This window comes from Euleptes europaea, chromosome 3 (genome assembly GCF_029931775.1).
Source record: "Euleptes europaea isolate rEulEur1 chromosome 3, rEulEur1.hap1, whole genome shotgun sequence".
NCBI classification, from domain to species: Eukaryota; Metazoa; Chordata; class Lepidosauria; order Squamata; family Sphaerodactylidae; genus Euleptes; species Euleptes europaea.
The window spans coordinates 30,238,726-30,257,909 of record NC_079314.1 but is presented as its reverse complement, the minus strand read 5'-3'; the positions used below and the strand labels follow the sequence as shown (position 1 = coordinate 30,257,909).

Below are 19,184 nucleotides of genomic sequence, written 5' to 3'. Positions count from 1 at the left end.
TGGAGCCACACGCAGTTTGCCGGCGCCTTCCATCCAGCCCTCAAGCTGCTTCACAGCATGGTGGGTGCAATGACCTGAAAAATAGTTTCAGAAGGTAGCTGTGCAGATCTGCAGTAGAATAGCTAGAGTTCAGTAGCCCCTTAGAGGCCAACAAGATTTTTTAGGGGTATAAATTTTTGAGAGTTAAAGCTGACGAAGGAAAGCTTATAGCCTGAAAATCTTGTTGGTCTCTTAAGGCTACTGGACTGGAATCTTCCTGGAAAACTGTTAAGCAGCCTGAGGGCCGTCACGAGAAGCAGAGTGGGTGAAGGGCTATACCTCTGACGACAGCCACTTCAAGGGCTCTGAGTTGGATCCCGGATCTTCCCGTGCCCAACTCTGAGACCTCAAATGTAATTTATGCACGGGAGGTTTTGCCTTGGATTTGCCGCTCTCTAGATGCACATTTTCCCCATCTGAATTCTCAAACCTCTGCATGGGGGCTCATTTTTGAGTTTTGAGAATGTGGATGGGGAAAATATGCATCCAGAGAGCAGCAAATCCAAGGCAAAACCTCCCGTGCATAAATGGCACAAAGCAGCTCCCAGATGTGGCCCTCAAGATCAGAGATTTACTCACCCTGGTTCAGGTCTCATCCAAGAGCATACACAAACAAGCATCTGTTCGAATCCGTTCACTTTTATTTGCATCCCAGGCAGGGTTAGAAAACGATCAGGCTTGTAGAAATCTGAAGCTGGCATCTAAGCGTTCTGAATTATTTATTCAGGTCTATGCAGGGCCAGAGCCAAAAGGCCTGGTGTTAAGTCCCAGGGAGGGGGTGGGATTAAAGCAATGCTTGTGTTTAAGAACTGGAAACATTCTTCCAGCCCAGTCCATGGGAATCATTCAATATTAAAAATGGGATGGTATAAAATATTTATATCGAACCTTTCCATAATATGTATTCCGGGCACCTCAGAATAAGAGAAGGGCTAAAGGCCGTCACATTTTGGGATAAACTGGCGAAAGTGAATTTTACAAGTATAGTTAATGAATTACAGATAAAATGTAATGTTTTTTATAATAATAATCGTATAAGATAATTTTAAATACTGTCAAAACACTTCTCCGGAAGTCTATTGGTGGTGGGACACACTGTTAAGGTGGGTGGTGGGTATTAGAGCACCGTGTATTTTACAATTTATATTATATGGTGTAATTCTGACTGTTATATAAGTGCTCTTTTTGTATTTTTGTATCTTTTATGTTTTTTGTCTGTTTTCTTTTTTATGATTTTTATAATTTGTTTTGTTTTTCTTATTATAAAAATAATAAAAAATTATATATAAAAAAAAGAATAAGAGAAGGGCAATTGCGGCGGTTAAATACCACAAGCTCTGCACCACCACAAGGTTCAAGGCAGGGTGAGGCATTCACATTTACTTGGCAATAGTGCTGAAGAGGGACACATTTCAGAGGAGGAATTCTCACAACACGCCAAGGGTGAGAAGGGGAGGGGTGGCAGAATGAGATGCCCGGAGGAACCAAAGGAGGAAGTCATAGGGGGAAACCTTAAACTGACGAGCAGGCCCAGCGGAACTCGCAATAGTGACCGTCAGCTGGAGAAGCTCCACTTTTGGGAAGAACCTGCAGCTCTTGACACCAGTGGTTCTGGATCCAAAGGAACCTGTGGGAAAGACTGGGGAGGTGCATCTGGAAGAGTAGAGGGGGGAGAGTTTGGGAGAGGGGAAAGAGTCAGATAAAGTATGTCTCCACTGTGCAATGAGTTCAGCGTTAAGGACTTCTAAACGATGAAATTATGTACATGCGTGAGACTTACGATGCCAGCTTGATAAAAGCATTCTCAGGATCTATAGTGTGCAACAGCGTTACTCCAGAACTGTAACGGCAGGTCACTCCCTAAGAATTTGGCCAGTCACTGCGCATGTGCTAACAAGGCCAATGGAAGTCACGCCACAAGCTTTGATTTTTGCATGAGAATGCCAACCAAGCAGCAGTCCTGAACACACACACACACCCTGGGATGCCCATACAGACCGTAAGGTGCTTGTGAAATATCAAAAGGAAACGTGGCAGCCAGGAGGGAAATGCCAACAGTCCCAGGAGCAACAGAGAAGAATGAGGCAGAAAAAGTAATGAGGAGGGCTTGGTAGGCCAAAAATTTGGTTGGGCATCCTGCTAAGGATAGGATTCTTGCACTGAGGCTACGATAGCCAGCCAAGGACACTGCAAAGCCAGCCAGAGACAGGACACTGTATGGCCATTAACAATAGAAGAAGAGTTGGTTTTTATATGCCGACTTTCTCTACCACTTAAGGAAGAATTAAACCAGCTTTCCCTTCCCCTCCCCATAACAGACACCCTGTGAGGTAGGTGGGGCTGAGAGACTGTGACTAGCCCAAGGTCACCCAGCTGGCTTCATGTGTAGGAGTGGGGAAACTAACCTGGTTCACCAGACTAGCATCCGACGCTCATGTGGAGGAACGGGGAATCATAGCAACTATATTGGTTAAAGACTGATTGTTCAACTGACTTCAGCTCTTCAACTCAAAAGGTTCTTATGGTGGCTCACAGAGGATAAAATACCCAAGATTTTAACTGTGACCTACTCCCCGAATCATTAGACAAAACAAAAAAAATCACCGCGACAGGCATCTAGCCCAGTTGCTGACTCCTGAAACAGTGGCAAAAAACAGAAATTAAAAGGCAAACGAATGGGATTATTCAGAGTAGTTTTAACACAACAAAATATTCAAGGAATATAAAAGGAAGGAAAGCCAGACAAACACATGATCTGGAGTTCCATGCATCAGAACACATTTATTTATTTAATTTATCCCCGCCTTTCTGCCCAATGGGGCTCATATCCAAAACGGCTCATATTGTTCTCCTCCCTTCCATTTTATAACCAGGCTGAGACACACACAGAGAGATTGTCCCAAGGTCACATAGCAAGCTCCCAGGGCAGGGATTTGAACCTGGTTCTCCCACATCCTAGTCTGAACCTTTAACTACTACACCACTCTGGCTCTCCATTTTGTGTTTTTCTTTAACTGCAAGCTGATCCTTATTTTGGAGAATGTGGCTAATAAGTTTTTGAAATTATCATAATTTTCAACCTTATCCTCCCAGCCAGCAAGAAACTCAATATATTTGTTACTGCTGAGATACTTCAGGAAGCGGAATTCTTTACTTTGTACTGAAACCTACGTTCTTCCTGGGCTGTGGAGAAATTGTGGCACAAAGCCCGGCAATTTAAGCAGCTTTATGATACAATTTCACAGTGCAACCTTTGGGCAGAAAGTCTGCACCAAATTAATATTCCAGCCCTCAAAATACAACAAAAATAAATTCAGCACGTGTGCACGCACGCACACACTCCCTCCCTTTTCAAACATGTACCAAGCAGCATGACTCAGTTTTTACCATCAGGTACTCAGAATGATAAAAGGGTAAACAATTTCATCATCTTTTTTTTGCCTTCTGTAGTCACAGGATGTTAACGCAACAGGATCTTTGGAGGAAGATAGCACAGACTGCAGCCAGTTGGAGGGATTCTTCAGATATACCTCCTTAGTAACACACAGGAAGCTAGTTCAGGCTGACGTTCTAGGCGGCTTCTGCAAAGCTTTGCGGTCAGAAACCTACACTCCCTCGACCCTCCGTTTGTCTTTCCCTCTCTCCCTCCTCCACCCCAAGCATAAATAGCTGCTATTATCTTTCAATATGCTTGTGTGCATGTGGATTTCTCACTTTGTTGACAGTGGCTTCCTTTTTGAGCTTCAACTGTAATAAGCATACCACCTTTGTCTGCGAACGATCCCTCCTTCCTGTCCACCAGCGCAACTACTAGAGAGACCAGGAACGGTTTTATTTATTTGTTAAGATTTTTATGCCACCCATTCCTGACCAGGTCAGGCTCAGAGCGGCTCACAAACACTGAGATACAGTTAAAATAACCATAATTTCCAACTGAAAGGACCAGTGGGAAGTAATTTTAAAAAATCACAGTTCTATGTCAACATAACAAATCAGTGGGTTATAGAACAAATCAAGCCTGAACTGACTCTAGAAGCTAAAATGACTAAACTGAGGCTACCGTACTTTGGTCACATTATGAGAAGACGAGAGTCACTGGAGAAGACAATCATGATAGTAAAAGTTGAGGGCAGCAGGAAAAGAGGAAGACCCAACAAGAGATGGATTGTCTCTACATAGGAAGCCACGGCCCTCAATTTGCAAGATCTGAGCAAGGCTGTCAAAGATAGGACATTTTGGAGGACATTGATTCATAAGGTTGCCAGGAGTCAGAGGCGATTTGACAGCACTTAACACACACACACACACACACACACACACACACACACGCGTCAACATTATGGCCATGTTGTGCAGCAGGCTTACCAGGAAACAAGTTCCATTGCCCACAGCGGGACTTACTTCCAAGTACTCACACCAAGCAACACAGCTGTTCCTGGGAAAATTCCGTCAATATTGAAAAGAACTTGCTTTTAATCACCCACGTTTAGGATCGGGAAGGGGAAGGCTGATGCCAGAGGACAAGATACACACAGCAATTCCCGAAAGGCAAGAGCTGTGTCGCAACTGCAGTACAGGACATTCAGCATGTAACATGTCTGGCAATGAATCGATGCTCTCTAACGCAATAGTGATGGTTTTTTTCAGCTCAGATTATTTCAGCATGCCATGCAGGTCGAAGGGAGAGTGCATCATATTTGCTTAAAATAGCTTAATTAGAGGAAGTCAAAAGGACATATAAGTGCACACCCTACATGCAGGATCCACTCACGTTACACACAACCTGAATAATTTTTTTCTTTCTTTCAGCATATGATCCTTCATCCATTTTTCACAGCTTCAGCCTATGCTCCTTCTTAGAGATACGAGCCGCTGCTTCGCCTACAGCCACCCTGGTTGCAACTTTTACTTCCAAGGTGGCTGCAGTACCCTTCGTAATGAGGCATCTGCTGCAATAAGCTTAGGCTGCCCTCATGTTTTTAAGCCATGTTGCGAACAGGACCTCCCCAATCTGGTCTCTGTCCTGTCTTTCAACTAGAAAACTATTTTAAAACAGCCTTAAGCACCAAAATTGCTGTGGACAGCAAGCAACCCCCCCCCCATGTTCCTCTGCATACTTTGAAAGTCCCCTAAATGTGCAGAAGATAATTCTTTTTCCATGGGAAGCCCTGTTTCATAGGGCCATAAAATTCGCATGATAGCAGAGGTGTGTAAGAAGATGTTTGCTACTCCACCCCATCTTTGAATGTTGTTTTGAAGGCCCCTCTAATACCCAGACATTTTGCAACGTAACCAAATACATAATCAAATATAAGCAAATACAAACAAATATTTGGACTTTAAGAAGCACTCAGAGCTTGGGAGGGTAGCTTTTCATCTAGCCATTTTATCTCCCCACCCCCTTTAAGGGGTTTTTTAGCTTAGTTTTTGTTGGACACTTTGCTCTGAGCAATTGCCACCACCAAACATTCAGGATTTCGCAAATTAAACAAGTTCCTTCAGGGCCCATATTCCATACATAGAATTTGGGTTTCCTGAAGCAGGTTCCTAACTCACACCCCTGGTTACACAAGTTTCTAGACAGAACTGGGGATGCCCCGGAGGCCATCTAACCTGACCCCCTTCCCAACAGCAGCTGTCCCACTAACCCTCCACCATGCCTGCCTAGGAGTTACTCCCCATAACCCAATTGTGATAAGGCTGGCTTTAAGGAGTAAGCACTGGGCATATTCACACAAGTGGTGTCTTACCATGTTTGAAGGCAGAACTTTGGCTTTGGAATACACCAATTGGTGGATGAGACCAAAAAGTCCTCCAATTTAGCATCCCGTTTCCAACGGATGGTCTCTGAGAAGACCATATGCTGAGCATGAAGGCAGCAGGTCACGTCCTCTCTGCCACCAGCATCTGAAGCTAAGATAACTGTCTCCAAATACAGAGGTTTCACTTAGCTATTGTGTCGTTGATAAGCCTACACACCCAGTTTCTACCACAACAGGCTCTGAGATCTAACCCTGGAAATATCACACATTTTTACTCAGAGACATTACCATCTACGGTTCTGTACTTGCAGATTTACTGTCCCTCCAAGACCCTCCATGAGTACAGAGGGTGCAAACCTGACCACAAAATATATCACAGGCAGAGAACGTATGTACTTTGGAGAGGGGGGGGGGGAGAGAACCCAATATATCCAGATTACTGAAGGATGCTAATCAAGTGGAAATTAGCCATTCCTCTTATTGGCTGAAGGATAATTCTTTCTTGAACCCAGCTACAGCAAGCAAGTGGCTATTGATTAGAAAAATCCTATCTACCAAATCAATGCCCAGGGAAATTTAGTTCAAGAACTATCTCTGCACATCTACAATCTCTTATGGTCAATTCAACTGGCCTGGAGACATTTCAATGTCAAAACAAGGCCCTGGAGATTGTTCCTTTAAAAAAAAAAATTACTCATTTCCAATGATATTTCATTAGGAGAGTCCATACTGCTTTTGTTTCCCCTCATATTCCCCCAAGCACTGTCACCCTCATGAGGCCCTATCGACAGCTCCAGTCTGACTTTCTGCCCTTTGGACTCGTAGTTTGCTTGTCAAGGTCTGTAAGCCCAACAGTTAAATGTTTATGGGCTAAATATACACATAACCCCACCCATGCAGATTTTAAACTTAAACAACATATCTGCAAACTTCCTTCCTTCAGGGACTCCTCTTTACATAAGTGTCTCTGCCAAGATATATATATGTGTGCGTGTGAACTGCCATCAACCCTTCTGACTTTGAGCAACCCTATGAATCCACAACCTCCAAAACATCCTCTTGCTAACAGTCTTGCTCAGGTCTGGCAAACTGAAGGCCGCAGCTTCCTTTATCGAGTCAATCCAACTCATGCTGGTTCTTGGAGAAAACATGAGGTTCACATGGGACACTGGATAATCCGTTCTGGACTTCACTCCCTAGGAAGGAAAACACTGCCAATGGGCTGTAGAATGCACTCAAGATTGTATGGAAAATTTGTAGGCCCGTTGAAGGCTCGCTGGGAATGATGGCAGGCTATAAATATAAGGAAATAAAGTACTGAATGGATTGTTGTGGGTCTGCTACAAAGGGCAGGGTTCAAAATATAAAAACTACAGCTGAACACGGACACCAAACAATACTTTTCTTGCACCACTACGCCTGCTTTTTTCTTTTAAATACTTTTTCACTCTCACCTGTGCTTTTAATTACCACTCTCCATTCTTCTGGACACTTCAGTAGCTTGGATGTTAATTTCTGACTGCATGGTTTATTGCTGTGTGTGTTTTTTACTGGCATGAAGCATACCACCAATACAGCTTTCTGTTTTTAACAGGATACTCAAGAAGCAGAGCGTCTGCAGGAAGGACTTTCAAGGGAGCTTTTTAGTAACAAGCTTTAGCCAAGCGGCACAAACATCAAGACTATCAATCTTGGGCTTCTCAGGGAATCCCTATGGACCTGTCACCCAACACTCAGCCATGGGGAAGGTGGCATAGGGAGGTGGAAGTCATAAGAACATAGGAAAGGCCATGCTGGATCAGACCAAGGTCCATCAAGTCCAGCAGTCTGTTCACACAGTTGCTAACCAGGTGCCTCTAGGAAGCCCACAAACAAGACAGCTGCAGCAGCATTGTCCTGCCTGCGTTCCAAAGCACCTAATATCATAGGCATGCTTCTCTGATCCTGGAGAGAATAGGTATGTATCAAGACTAGCATCCATTTTAACTAGTAGCCATGAATAGCCCTCTCCTCCACGAACATGTCCACTCCCCTCTTAAAGCCTTCCAAGTTGGCAGCCATCACCACATTCTGGGGCAGAGAGTTCCACAATTTAACTATGTGTTGTGTGAATACTTCCTTTTATCTGTTTTGAATCTCCCACAAGTCAGGGGTTATTAGCACAGAGACATCATTCAGTGAAGAAATGGAACATCCAGGTGAGGGGCCTTTTCAGGACAACAGGAAATGGACAGAATCGGCAGGCAGAGATACCATTAAGAAGCTAAGATGAAGCCTTCCTTCGTATTCTTTTTGTGAATCTCCCCATTTCTCAACACTCACCCTTTCAGAAGCAAGGAGGTATTGAATATGAGTTCTCAAAAGCTAACACAAGACAAAAGCTAACCTTGCACGTCAAGAGAGTTTTTTTTTTTTTTAAAAAAAAACTCAGCCCATACTGGATAAAAACCAGGAGTCTGTCTAGCCATGCATGCTGCCTCCAACGGGATGCCTCTTGAGAGCTCCAAAGCAGAATGAGTTAGAGGCAGTAATTTCCTGGTGCTTACTCCTGGGAACTCTTAGGCACAATGTTTCCGAAAATGGCAAGTGCATTTATCAGGGCAGGCGTCATCGCTAATAGATTGATCCTTGATGCATTTGCTAAAGTGGTCTTCACCACCTCTTGGTGGCGATGAATTTTATATATTACATGCTTTGGGGAAATTACGCTTCCCCCCTGCGCAGAGCCAACAGCCAGTTGGTTTCACTGAATGACCTGACTTCTACTATGGACAGAATATCCACGCCTCTGCTTGGAAGCTGAGCAGGATAAGCCGCCAAGGAAGACTAGGGTTGCTAGGCTGAGGAAGGCAATGGCCTTCCTCTGCACATCTGTTCCTTTGAAAAACCCATGAGGTGTAACTTCATGGGGCTGCCATAAGTTGCTTGTGACTTGACGGCACTAAATTGTTACATCACGCCCTGCACTGTTTTCTTCCTGGACTCAGAAACACAAGCAATTCTGTGCATTTGTGTTTCCAGAACTGAACGTGCATGGCTACAATCTTGTATTTTGTATCAGTCTACTGCACTACACCCTCCACCCTACGGCTATTGCCACTGGGTGTCTGAATTCACTCTACTTAAGGACAGATGGACTCACATTCTAGCTGTATCTGAAGAAGTGAGCTCATACCCTGCCAGAAATTTTGTTAGTCTTTAAAGTGCTACTGGACTCTTGCTCTTTTTTGCTGCTACAGACTAACTCGGCTACCCATCGTGATCTATCCCCGTCCCTTCCAACCTCCTTTTTTTGGCTCCCTGCTCATGATTAGGAGATGTGGGGGCCTTCGCTCACAATTATGCACCACTCTGTACCACAGCACCTGATGCAACCGCACAGTTCCCTCCAAAAAAACAGTCGGGGAGGACTCACAAATGCCAGTCCTTCTCCCGCATGGCTCAACTAACACAGTCCTCAACACAGGCACGCCTGCGAGCAACTTTTGGGCCTTGTAAGGTTGCTTTGGCCTCCATAAAAGCAAGCAGAGGCTGTCAAGGGGTTAAATATCCCACATCAAGGGAGCTTTAAGCATGTGCCTCATCTACACTGCTCAATACATGCTTTCTCACAGCAGATACTATAAACAGGTGACATAAGTCATAACACATAGTGGGTAATAGAGAAATACAAATAAGAGTGCTCTTAATTCACAGAGCTTGGTTCAGGGGCAAAGGAGGAAAGCCTGTCCAGAGCCTTTACCCCCTCTGATGGCTGGAGTATTCATTGTTAGCTGAAGGTAACCAATGGGAGCTTGGTACAGGTACCATAAAAAAACTTTTTAACCTACCAACATGCCACACAGACGACTGACATGGCACGTGTGGAGAGGTGAGCAAGTCAATTCTGCATAACTGCCCCAAGGTAGCAATGCAAAATACTCCCTACTCCCCTGAAGAACTGGAAAAGGACACATATAACAAGCTTTGAAAAACAACAGGGTGAAAGGTTGAAGCCTAAGTCCCCCATTACTCCAGGCAATTTCAAAGTTCCAGGCACACAAACCCCAACCTGAGCTTCTACTGTCTAGATAACCCACTTTGTGCAGAATTATTTTCCCAGAAGGGGAAACGGATGGCGATTTAGTGTGAGATAGGCTGTCAATCACAGCTCACCTTTTGTGTGTATGTGTTTTCAAGATGGGAGCAGACTCCAGAATTGTTGAAATGTCTCTAGCTCTACAGGGCCCTCAACTTTACAATGCTGTTTATTTATACTTGCATTTCTCAAACAGGAGGGTCAGCAAAAGTACTCCAGTGGCCACAAGCCCTTTGTGAGGCCACAGGAGTGAGTCCCACTCATTTCCATATTGATAACATGAAAACTTGTATCCCCTTTTCTAGAAATGGGGCAGAGACTCTGTCTCATGGGAAGGGGGTGGAATCTGCCAGCATGGTGTAGTGGTTAAGAGTGACGGACTCTAATCTGGTGAACCAGGTTTGATTCCCCACTCCTCCACATGCAGCCTGCTGGGTGACCTTGGGCTAGTCACAGTTCTCTCAGAACTCTCTCAGTCCCACCTACCTCACAAGGTCTCTGTTGTGGGGAGGGGAAGAAGATTGCAAGCTGCTTCAAGGCAGAGAAAATCAGGGTATAAAAACCAGCTCGTCGTCTTCTTCCTGCTTCAAAGGGCAGGAACCTATGGTTCTGCCGCCTTCCAGATGACCGCCAAACGCTAGCCATAAATATGCTGATTGGTTGCTGGAATCCAACAGCTCAACACAAGGAACTCTAACTGGCTGAGAGGCACCAAGGAAGTACAGTCCTAACATAGTCCTCACACATACTTCAGGTATAAAAGTAAACTGTGTTTCACTCTGTTGTCCAATTCAAAGGCTTTCAGCAGAGAGAGAGAGAGAGAGAGAGATGCCACTCAGCATCTGCAGCAGTAAATGCAATGGTGATTTCGAACTGAATACAGAAGTTCTGGTTTTGTGACATGCCAACCTTCTTCTATTTCTATGGGCAGCTGCTGAACTTTCCCCAGGCCCCTTCCTACCCCTGTCCAGCTGGCCACAAGCTAGAAGTTATTAATCAATAAGGAAGATTCCTTCTCAATCAAGGGGAGAGATGGGTTAAACTTGGGTCTGGGCCTTTTGAGCTGAGGCCCTTATAGAATCAGCTACTCTCTGAGATTTGACCTTGGAAAGCCACGTACAGACAATAAAAGCATCCCCCCATTAAAACGTGCTTTTAAAGGCCTCACTGAATCGTTTTGAGGATGTGACAGGACGGAATCCACAACAGGGCTTAAGGCACATGCTTTGAAAGAGGGCCACATAATATGTGCTGGCAAGAGAGGAAGGGACAGCCTATGAAAAACATTCAACCAAAATGGTGTCCTCAGGCTGCTGCTAAAGGGTGAAAACTGCTGTCTTAGATGAATCTTCCCCTAAATCGTTACTCCTAACCTGAGAATTGTGAAGTTGTCAAAAGGGCACCCTGTCCTGAGTTTGAGGAAGTTGTCTGGACGATCAACACACGCAGAAAGTAGATGTGCCTTGTAAAGAGGCCTACAAAGTAAAGCTGTTCTTGACAAGCCCAAGCAAGAGGTCATGCAGTGTACTAGAAGAGGAAAAGAGCTTCCGAGAACAGAAAGGGAAGTTAACCATCTTCTCAACCCATATAAGTAGATTAGCCTGACCAGAAGTAAAACACTAGGGGGATCTTGTATCAGCCTCCCTGATAACATTTCATACACATCTTGTAAACCACAAGTATTCTGGAAAAGGGGTGGAGGTGCACAGAATAGCAGCTTCCATCCTAGTTTTCTCATTCTGACTATTCGGTGATCCCTTTCCAAGTTGTCTGCAACAGCGAAAGCTAGAAATTTGCAGCATACCTAAACAAGAAGTTGGGACACCCAGATTAAAAAAAACACACACACACACCCCAACCTGTAAGGATATATAGAACTACATTTCAGGAGATGTATCACAAAATACATGTCAAAGTTCATCTTCCCCTTTCCCCTATTTAGACACAGACCTGCCTTATCAGCATGCAAACAGAATTTGTTTCCAATAAGCCTGCAGCACTAACACGTACAGTCAGTGCTTTCGGTGTGCCTACTTGATGATGCCATTATATAACCAACCGCATGTAGTCAAGGCACCCCCCAAGTTATTCATGATTTTCTCACACACACACACACACACACACACACACACACACACGCATATCCAACAAGTGCCAATGACAATCCAGTGACCTTTCCCCCCCATTCTCCCAGTTTGATTCCCCCCCTCCCACCATTCACCACCTGTTCAACCCCTCTTGCTTGCCTGATCCGGGAGACCCTGCACAACCACACACAGACAGAGCGGCAAGCATTTCTGACAGAAGAATCCGCAATATGTACCACTGCATAAGAGACCTTTCCTATTACCGCACACAGCCCGAAGCCCACAGCACTCTCAAGATGAAGCGGTCCGCTTGCTTCAGTAACACACAAAGGCTGGGTATTTGTTTTGGCCAAACCCCCTCCCCCAAATGTATCGGCATCCTCCTCTGCAGACACCCAGATACCCCCCTCCCTCCACTTCATCAACCCCAGCAGCAGGACTGAGAACCAAGTAACATCCCCTCCGCAACCCGTGCATTCAAAGGCACCCCATGTTACCTTTGGCCTGGCAGTCAGCACAGTATTTGTTCTCTTCTTCTAGCAGCAGACTGGCAAGCACCGCCTGATATCTGTCCACATCCCTGACCGATTTGCCCGTCATTGCAGATAAGGAATGGCTCCACAGGAATGTGAGAAATTAAAGGGGGGGAGAACACCCTTTCCTTCCTTGGCTCTGCCAAGCAGGCCCCCCTAGGCTTCCTTGCCTTACACCTCTGAAGAAGCAGCACCCTGCCCTGAAGTTTTAACTCGCACGCGACCCTGCTCTAGAGAGATTGCCACTCCCAGAGATGTAACTTCCTCCTTGCGTGAAAAGGCCTTTCCCACACATACAGTAGGGGCACATCTAACTGCCACGCTGCTTTTATCCTGCCGAGGACTTTCCCTCTATAGTCATACCTTGGAAACACGATGACACACCACACGCTACAGAGGTTTACGCCAGAAGCCTCTGGCCAGTTCCCTCTCCCTCCAGCATCTCTCCCACGCACCTCAGGGGTGAAGTCCACCCACCACCTTTGCCAAGCCACGTGGGCTTCCAGCCAGCACCCCCAACAGCCTGGCCTCACAGTACCCTCAGCACCTCCCGCCTCCCCCACAACCAGGGGCCCAAAGCACCCCCTGAAGGGTCTGATTTCCCTCCCTTCCAAGCAGACACACCAGCCAGACACCCTGAAGCTAACCCACCCGTAGTTTCCACAAGGAGCTGTCCATCCACCCCCCACTCAAGGTGACCAAAGAAGCAGGAAAAGACCAATTCAGGGCTCCTTAGAGAACCCCCCCACCACCAATAAATCCTTAAATGGGCGATCCTGGTAAAACTAAAGACCCCCCCCCCAAAAAAAAAAAAACCCCACACGGGCCTAAATAATGGCCAACCCAACCTACAGCTTCAGGAAGCTCAGACCCCTCCCCTTCACACTACCCCCCCCCCAAGCCCCCATCAAGGGCTAAGCCCACTTAGGGTATTTCCAGCCCCCTCCCCTTCAGTCTCTAGCTCTAAGGGGGGGAGGGGAGAGGCCGGAGACCTCCCTCAGCTACCGGGGGGAGGAGGGGGGGACGGAGAGAGCGCGCCGCCGTCTCCAGGTAGCAGCTGAGCCGCTGCTATGGACACAGCCGACACCTCCTGGCAGCGCGCCGCCGCTTCCTGTTTCCGGTTCCTAGAGAGAGGGAAGGAGGGCGCAGGAGAGGCGGGGCTTCCGGGCAGGCCGCGCCCCCCGCGCCGCTTGAGCTTGGCCTCTCTCTCTCTCTCTCTCCATCGATTCGTCGATGCAGCCTACCGGTGTAGCGCAGGGAGCCAATCAGAGACTCGAAGGGCAGGAGGGCGGGAGGGGATTGGATGGGACGCAGCCTAGCGTCATAAATGGGAAGGTGTGAATTGGCGATGAGTCTAGGTGGGTGAGGGGAGAAGAGAATTATAAGGGGCTTTTTTTTTGTGAATGGAGGAGATCACGTTCTTTGCATTTAAACGAGGCGGGAGTCCAGCGACGCCCCAGAGGTTAACCAATTTTATTTCGGCAGAAGCTTTCCTGAGTGAGAGCTCGCCTCAGCAGATGCATTAGAGTTAGCTTTGCCAATCTCTAGTTCATTAACGAAACAATTGATACCTGTGCTGGACAACGTTAGTTAGGAACAATAAACAGCACCGCAGCTCAACTTCAATATAAAGAATAATTTTAGTAATAATAAACAAAATAGGTTAAGTCTCAAGAAACATTGCATCACCAATGCAGAAATTCTTCAATATAAAGAATAATTTTAGTAATAATAAACAAAATAGGTTGTCTCAAGAAACCTTGCATCACCAATGCAGAAATTCTTCAATATAAAGAATAATTTTAGTAATAATAAACAACATAGGTTAAGTCTCAAGAAACCTTGCATCACCAATGCAGAAATTCTTCAATATAAAGAATAATTTTAGTAATAATAAACAAAATAGGTTAAGTCTCAAGAAACCTTGCATCACCAATGCAGAAATTCTTCAATATAAAGAATAATTTTAGTAATAATAAACAACATAGGTTAAGTCTCAAGAAACATTGCATCACCAATGCAGAAATTCTTCAATATAAAGAATAATTTTAGTAATAATAAACAACATAGGTTAAGTCTCAAGAAACATTGCATCACCAATGCAGAAATTCTTCAATATAAAGAATAATTTTAGTAATAATAAACAACATAGGTTAAGTCTCAAGAAACCTTGCATCACCAATGCAGAATTGCATCACCAATTGCATTGGTGATGCAACGTTTCTTGAGACTTAACTTATTTTGTTTATTATTACTAAAATTATTCTTTATATGGAAGATGCGGTGCTGTTTATTGTTCCTAATCTCTAGTTCATGCCTGGAGATCAGGTATTATGACAACTGATCTCCAGACTACAGAGATCAGTTTTCCTGAAGAAAATGGCTGCCTGGAAGGGTGGACCCTCTTGTATTGCACCCTGCTTGGGCTGCCAGGTCCCTCTTCGCCACTGGCGGGAGGTTTTTGGGGCGGAGCCTGAGGAGGGCGGGGTTTGGGGAGGGGAGAGACTACAATTCCATACAGTCCAATGGCCAAAGCGGCCATTTTCTCAGGGGGGAACTGATCTCTATCAGCTTGAGACATTGGACTGTTATAGCAGGAGATCTCCAGCTACTACCTGGAGGTTGGCAACCCTAGCTACAGGGGAGACTGGGGTGGGCTTGGGAAAGTTAATATAAGACACTTCCAAGGAGGGATGTAGTAGTCAGGGTTGGCAGGCCACAGTTGGCACATGTTCCTCCACCCCATTTCCTTCCATCAGCACCTTATGGTAGAATTTTTGCACCATGCTAGAACGTCCACCATGTCACTTCTGGTTTTTACCAGAAGGAGTGACATGGGTGTGATGCCAGCACATGTTGCTCCCCCCCCCGCCCAATTTCCTTGGGTGCTGGTGGGAAATGAGATGGGATGCTGGGGGCCTCCCAATAAAGTGGGAGGCCTGGCATCCCTAGGCCTCCCAGTAGTTGGCTGGCAGAGAGGCTGCTATCAGTGGGAGATGATTCCTTGGCAAATGTTGGGAGATTTAGGGGGATAGTGTCTGGAGAGGGCAGAGTTTGGGGAGAATGTGATGTCACTTTAGGGATGTCGGCTTCCAGGAACGTATTTCCTGGAAATACAGCTCATCTCCAGACTACAGAGATCAGTTCCCCTGGACAAAATGGATGCTTTGGAGGGTGGACTCTGTGTCATTGTGGCGCACTGGGGTCCCTGCCCTCCTCAGGATCCATCCCCAAATATCCTGGGGTTTCCCAACCTGGATCTGGCAGCTCTACTCCCCACCATTTCCCACCGGTGGCCAGGGGGGACCTAGCAACCCTACCTCACTTCTGGGTAATGCTGAAGGTTGCCTCTCCTAGTTTATATGGTCTTTACCATAGAGACTGGGGACATTCCTAGAATGTCACTATGTGAGGTCATTTCCCCCCCTCCTGCTTGTCATTTCCTCAGGGGCAGGAAAATGGGGCTGGGGGAGAGTAATTCTCTGCCCTGGGGTGGTAAATAGGTGGCCAAAGGGTGGGATTGACCCTGGAAGGAGCAGGCATGGATAATAATAACCTGTTTGGTTATTTCCTATTTTTGTTTAATAAGCCAGGTTTTTTTAACGTTATATGCACCCTAACCTGGATAGCCCAGGCTAGCCTGATCTTATCAGATCTCAGAAGCTAAGCAGGGTCGACCCTGGCAAGTATTTGGATGGGAGACCTCCAAGGAGTACCAGGGTCATGACGTAGAGGCAGGAAATGGCAAACCACCACGTGAAACCCCTACGGAGTCACCATACGTCAGCTATGACTTGATGGCAAAAAGGGGTCTCCAGGCATTATACCCCATTGAAGTCCCTCCAGGTATTTCCCAACCTGGAGCTGGCAACCCTACGTAGCTGGTGGGGTGCACTGATGTTACTTCTGGTGAAAACTGAGATATCATGGATGCTCTAGGATTTAGAAAAACTCTATGGTCTTGCATGCCAGTCCTCACCCCCTGGTTGCTCCCAGGGGTTGCTGGCTGTGGTGAGGGAAGGGGGGGGGAGAGGGATACCATGGGTCCACTCTACTTGGGATCCTCCTAGACCAGAGTGATGGCAGCCAGGGAAGACCTTTGACTGCTTTTGGGAGCAAGACAAAGGAGGAGCATGTGAAGGGTGGAGAATTCCCTGGAAGGGACACCGCAGCCTCGGCAAACTGGCACACAACCCTGTTTTTTGTGACTGTGGCTTAGCTGAGTGTGTGTGACTGGCCCAAGGTCACCCAGCAAGCTTCCATGGTAGAGTAAGAATCCAAACCGGGGTCTCCCAGATCCTAGTACAACACTCTAACCTCTACACACATTGCCTCTCAACATAATTAACCTATGGAATTCACTGTCACATGATGGTAGCCATAGGTTTAGACCAGCGGTTCCCAAAGTGGGCAGTACCACCCCCTGGGGGCCGGTAGGATTACCTACGGTGGCACTAAGAGGCAAGGAGGCAGCATGGGGCGCTAGAGGTGGGCCCCTTCAACTGTATTGTTGGATAGGGTGGGGGTGCTGGGGTTGAGTTTGTGGAACCAAGTGAGGGGGTGTCCCGAAAAGTTTGGGAACCACTGGTTTAGACATTCGTTGAGAGCCTACCTGGAGTCATAGTTAAAGTGCTTGACTGGGATCCAGCAGACCCAGGTTCAAATTTGCCATGAAGTTTGCTGGGTGACCTAGCTCTCTCGTCCTACCCTACCTCACAGGGTTGTTGTGAGGATAAAATGGAGGAGGAGAGAACAGTGTATGTTGACTACAGCTCTTTGAAGTCAGAGCAGGATTACAAGAAATGTACTGAAGAAATAGGTCTATCCACAACTATTAGCTAACTAAACAGAACTTCCAGGTTCAAGAGCAGTGTACCCCCAAAGACCAACTAATAGGGTGAGAAATAACGGGGAAGGGTGGTCTACCTTCATATTCTTTCGAAGGGATTTCTGGGGGGCTTGTAGTTGAAACTGAATGAACAGGGCTTTTCTTACATTTTTAAGGTAACAAAATTTCAAGTCCAACCTGCATGATGCTTAAAAAAAAGGATGTGTGAATAAGCTTTCCAGATCCAAGAGGTGCTAATTGGAGTAATTAAGAAACAACATTACAGGGAAGTGAGTATCACAGAGGCAAAGTGAGAAAAAAAACCCCATGGAGTTCCAGAAAACATATTCACTGAGTTTAAATACTGGGGCAGGGACAAATGTCATCTTCTTGTATTGTTTCCAGATGTAAATGTTGAGATAGCTCCTATACTTTAAAGAAAAATAAGATTATTATTTTTTACCAGAAACAGATGTATCAGATTAAATCCTCTCTCCTGTGCAAGACTTTGAGCTCTCGTAGGATGTGGTTGAGGCAAACCAGAGGCAATGACCTCAAATTTTCACTTGTTCCTCGTAAAACAATTCTACAATTGCAGGTAGTTTCATTAGAATGAACTGTAGATGTTGTGGACACAAATATATCAGAACCTAAACCCAAGGTAACATATTTCCCCAATCAAAAACAGGCTGAGCAAGTTTGTATTTCAAAATATCTACAATTTTTCTTTGTTTCAGGTATACATATTTCTATATACTGTTTTCTTCAGAACCCATCCCTACCATCTTATTGCAAATGGGAACCAGTCTAGAAATTCTCAAGAGAGAAATGAACAGCGTAATCCTTTGCAGAGTTACTCTAATCTAAAACCATAGAAATAAGTAGAGGGTTGCCAGCCTCCAGGTGGGACCTTGAGTTCTGAAATTACAACTGATCTCCAGATCAGTTCCCCTGGAAGAAACGGCATCTTCGGAGGGTGAACTCTGTGGTATACCACAGAGAAGGAGAAACTGAAGCCCTAGAGTGATGTCACATTCTCACTGACTTGCCTGCTTCCCTAAACTGCCCTCTCCAGGCATTTTCCAAACCTGAGTTGTCAACCCCACCTGTGGCCCAGGTACACACTTTACCAGGACTCAGAGATCTGTAGAGAAGTACAACTTGAGCTGCAAGTTTTGCTATTATATGTTTTATGACATTTCATAAATAGACTTTTTTTCCTTTCATGAGTCATGTTTGTGTGTATAGGATAGACTGAGGAAAGAGGGTGGTATTTATTATTTGTGTTACTATATTTTGCCTCTTTTTTTCCTCCAAAGAAGGAGCTCCAAAAGCCACCTATAATAGCCTCTTCTCCATTTTATATCCACAACAACCCTGTGAGGTAGTGTAGGTTGAAAGAGTGTAATTGGCCCAAGGTCACCTCCCAGGGACTCAAACTTGGGTCTCGTAGTCTGGCACTCTGCTACACCAAACTTCCTTGAGGTACATGTTTTCCCAGGCCCCAAGAAATGCCGTTTGGGGCATTTTTTTTTCTGTCTGCGTGTGTTGCGGAGCATCTTTCTCATGGCCTAAGAGGATGCCAGAGGGCTAGATGCCCGGAATAAAGGTCTCTCCGCCCGGACCATGAATCGAATCCTTTAGCAAAGTCCCTCTGGTCTCATGTGTCAGTGGGGAGGGAGAGAAGTTCCCAGCCAACTCCTTTCCTCTCTCCCACCCCCTTTCCCCCTAAATGCTGCATATTAATGACCACCCTCCCCTCTGCCTCCCTCTTTCTCTGCTCTTGTCGGATCTGCAGATTTGTTCAGTCAAGGGCTAGCTGGGTTTCCGCGGGGCTTCAGCGAGGAGGCGGAAAGC

The 19,184-nt window shown here is 45.9% G+C and overlaps 1 protein-coding gene across 2 annotated transcripts in view; it reads right to left on the bottom strand.

The window, feature by feature from the left end:
- SMAP2 (small ArfGAP2) overlaps nt 1-12,608 on the bottom strand; it is a 46,870-nt gene extending 34,262 nt beyond the window's left edge. For both annotated transcript variants that reach the window (XM_056846870.1, XM_056846869.1), the window contains exon 1: nt 12,464-12,608. In XM_056846870.1, the coding sequence (XP_056702848.1) occupies nt 12,464-12,566 (103 nt within the window). In that variant the 5' untranslated portion in view covers nt 12,567-12,608. The remainder of the gene's footprint in view (nt 1-12,463) is intronic.
- Nucleotides 12,609-19,184: the final 6,576 nt, after the last annotated feature.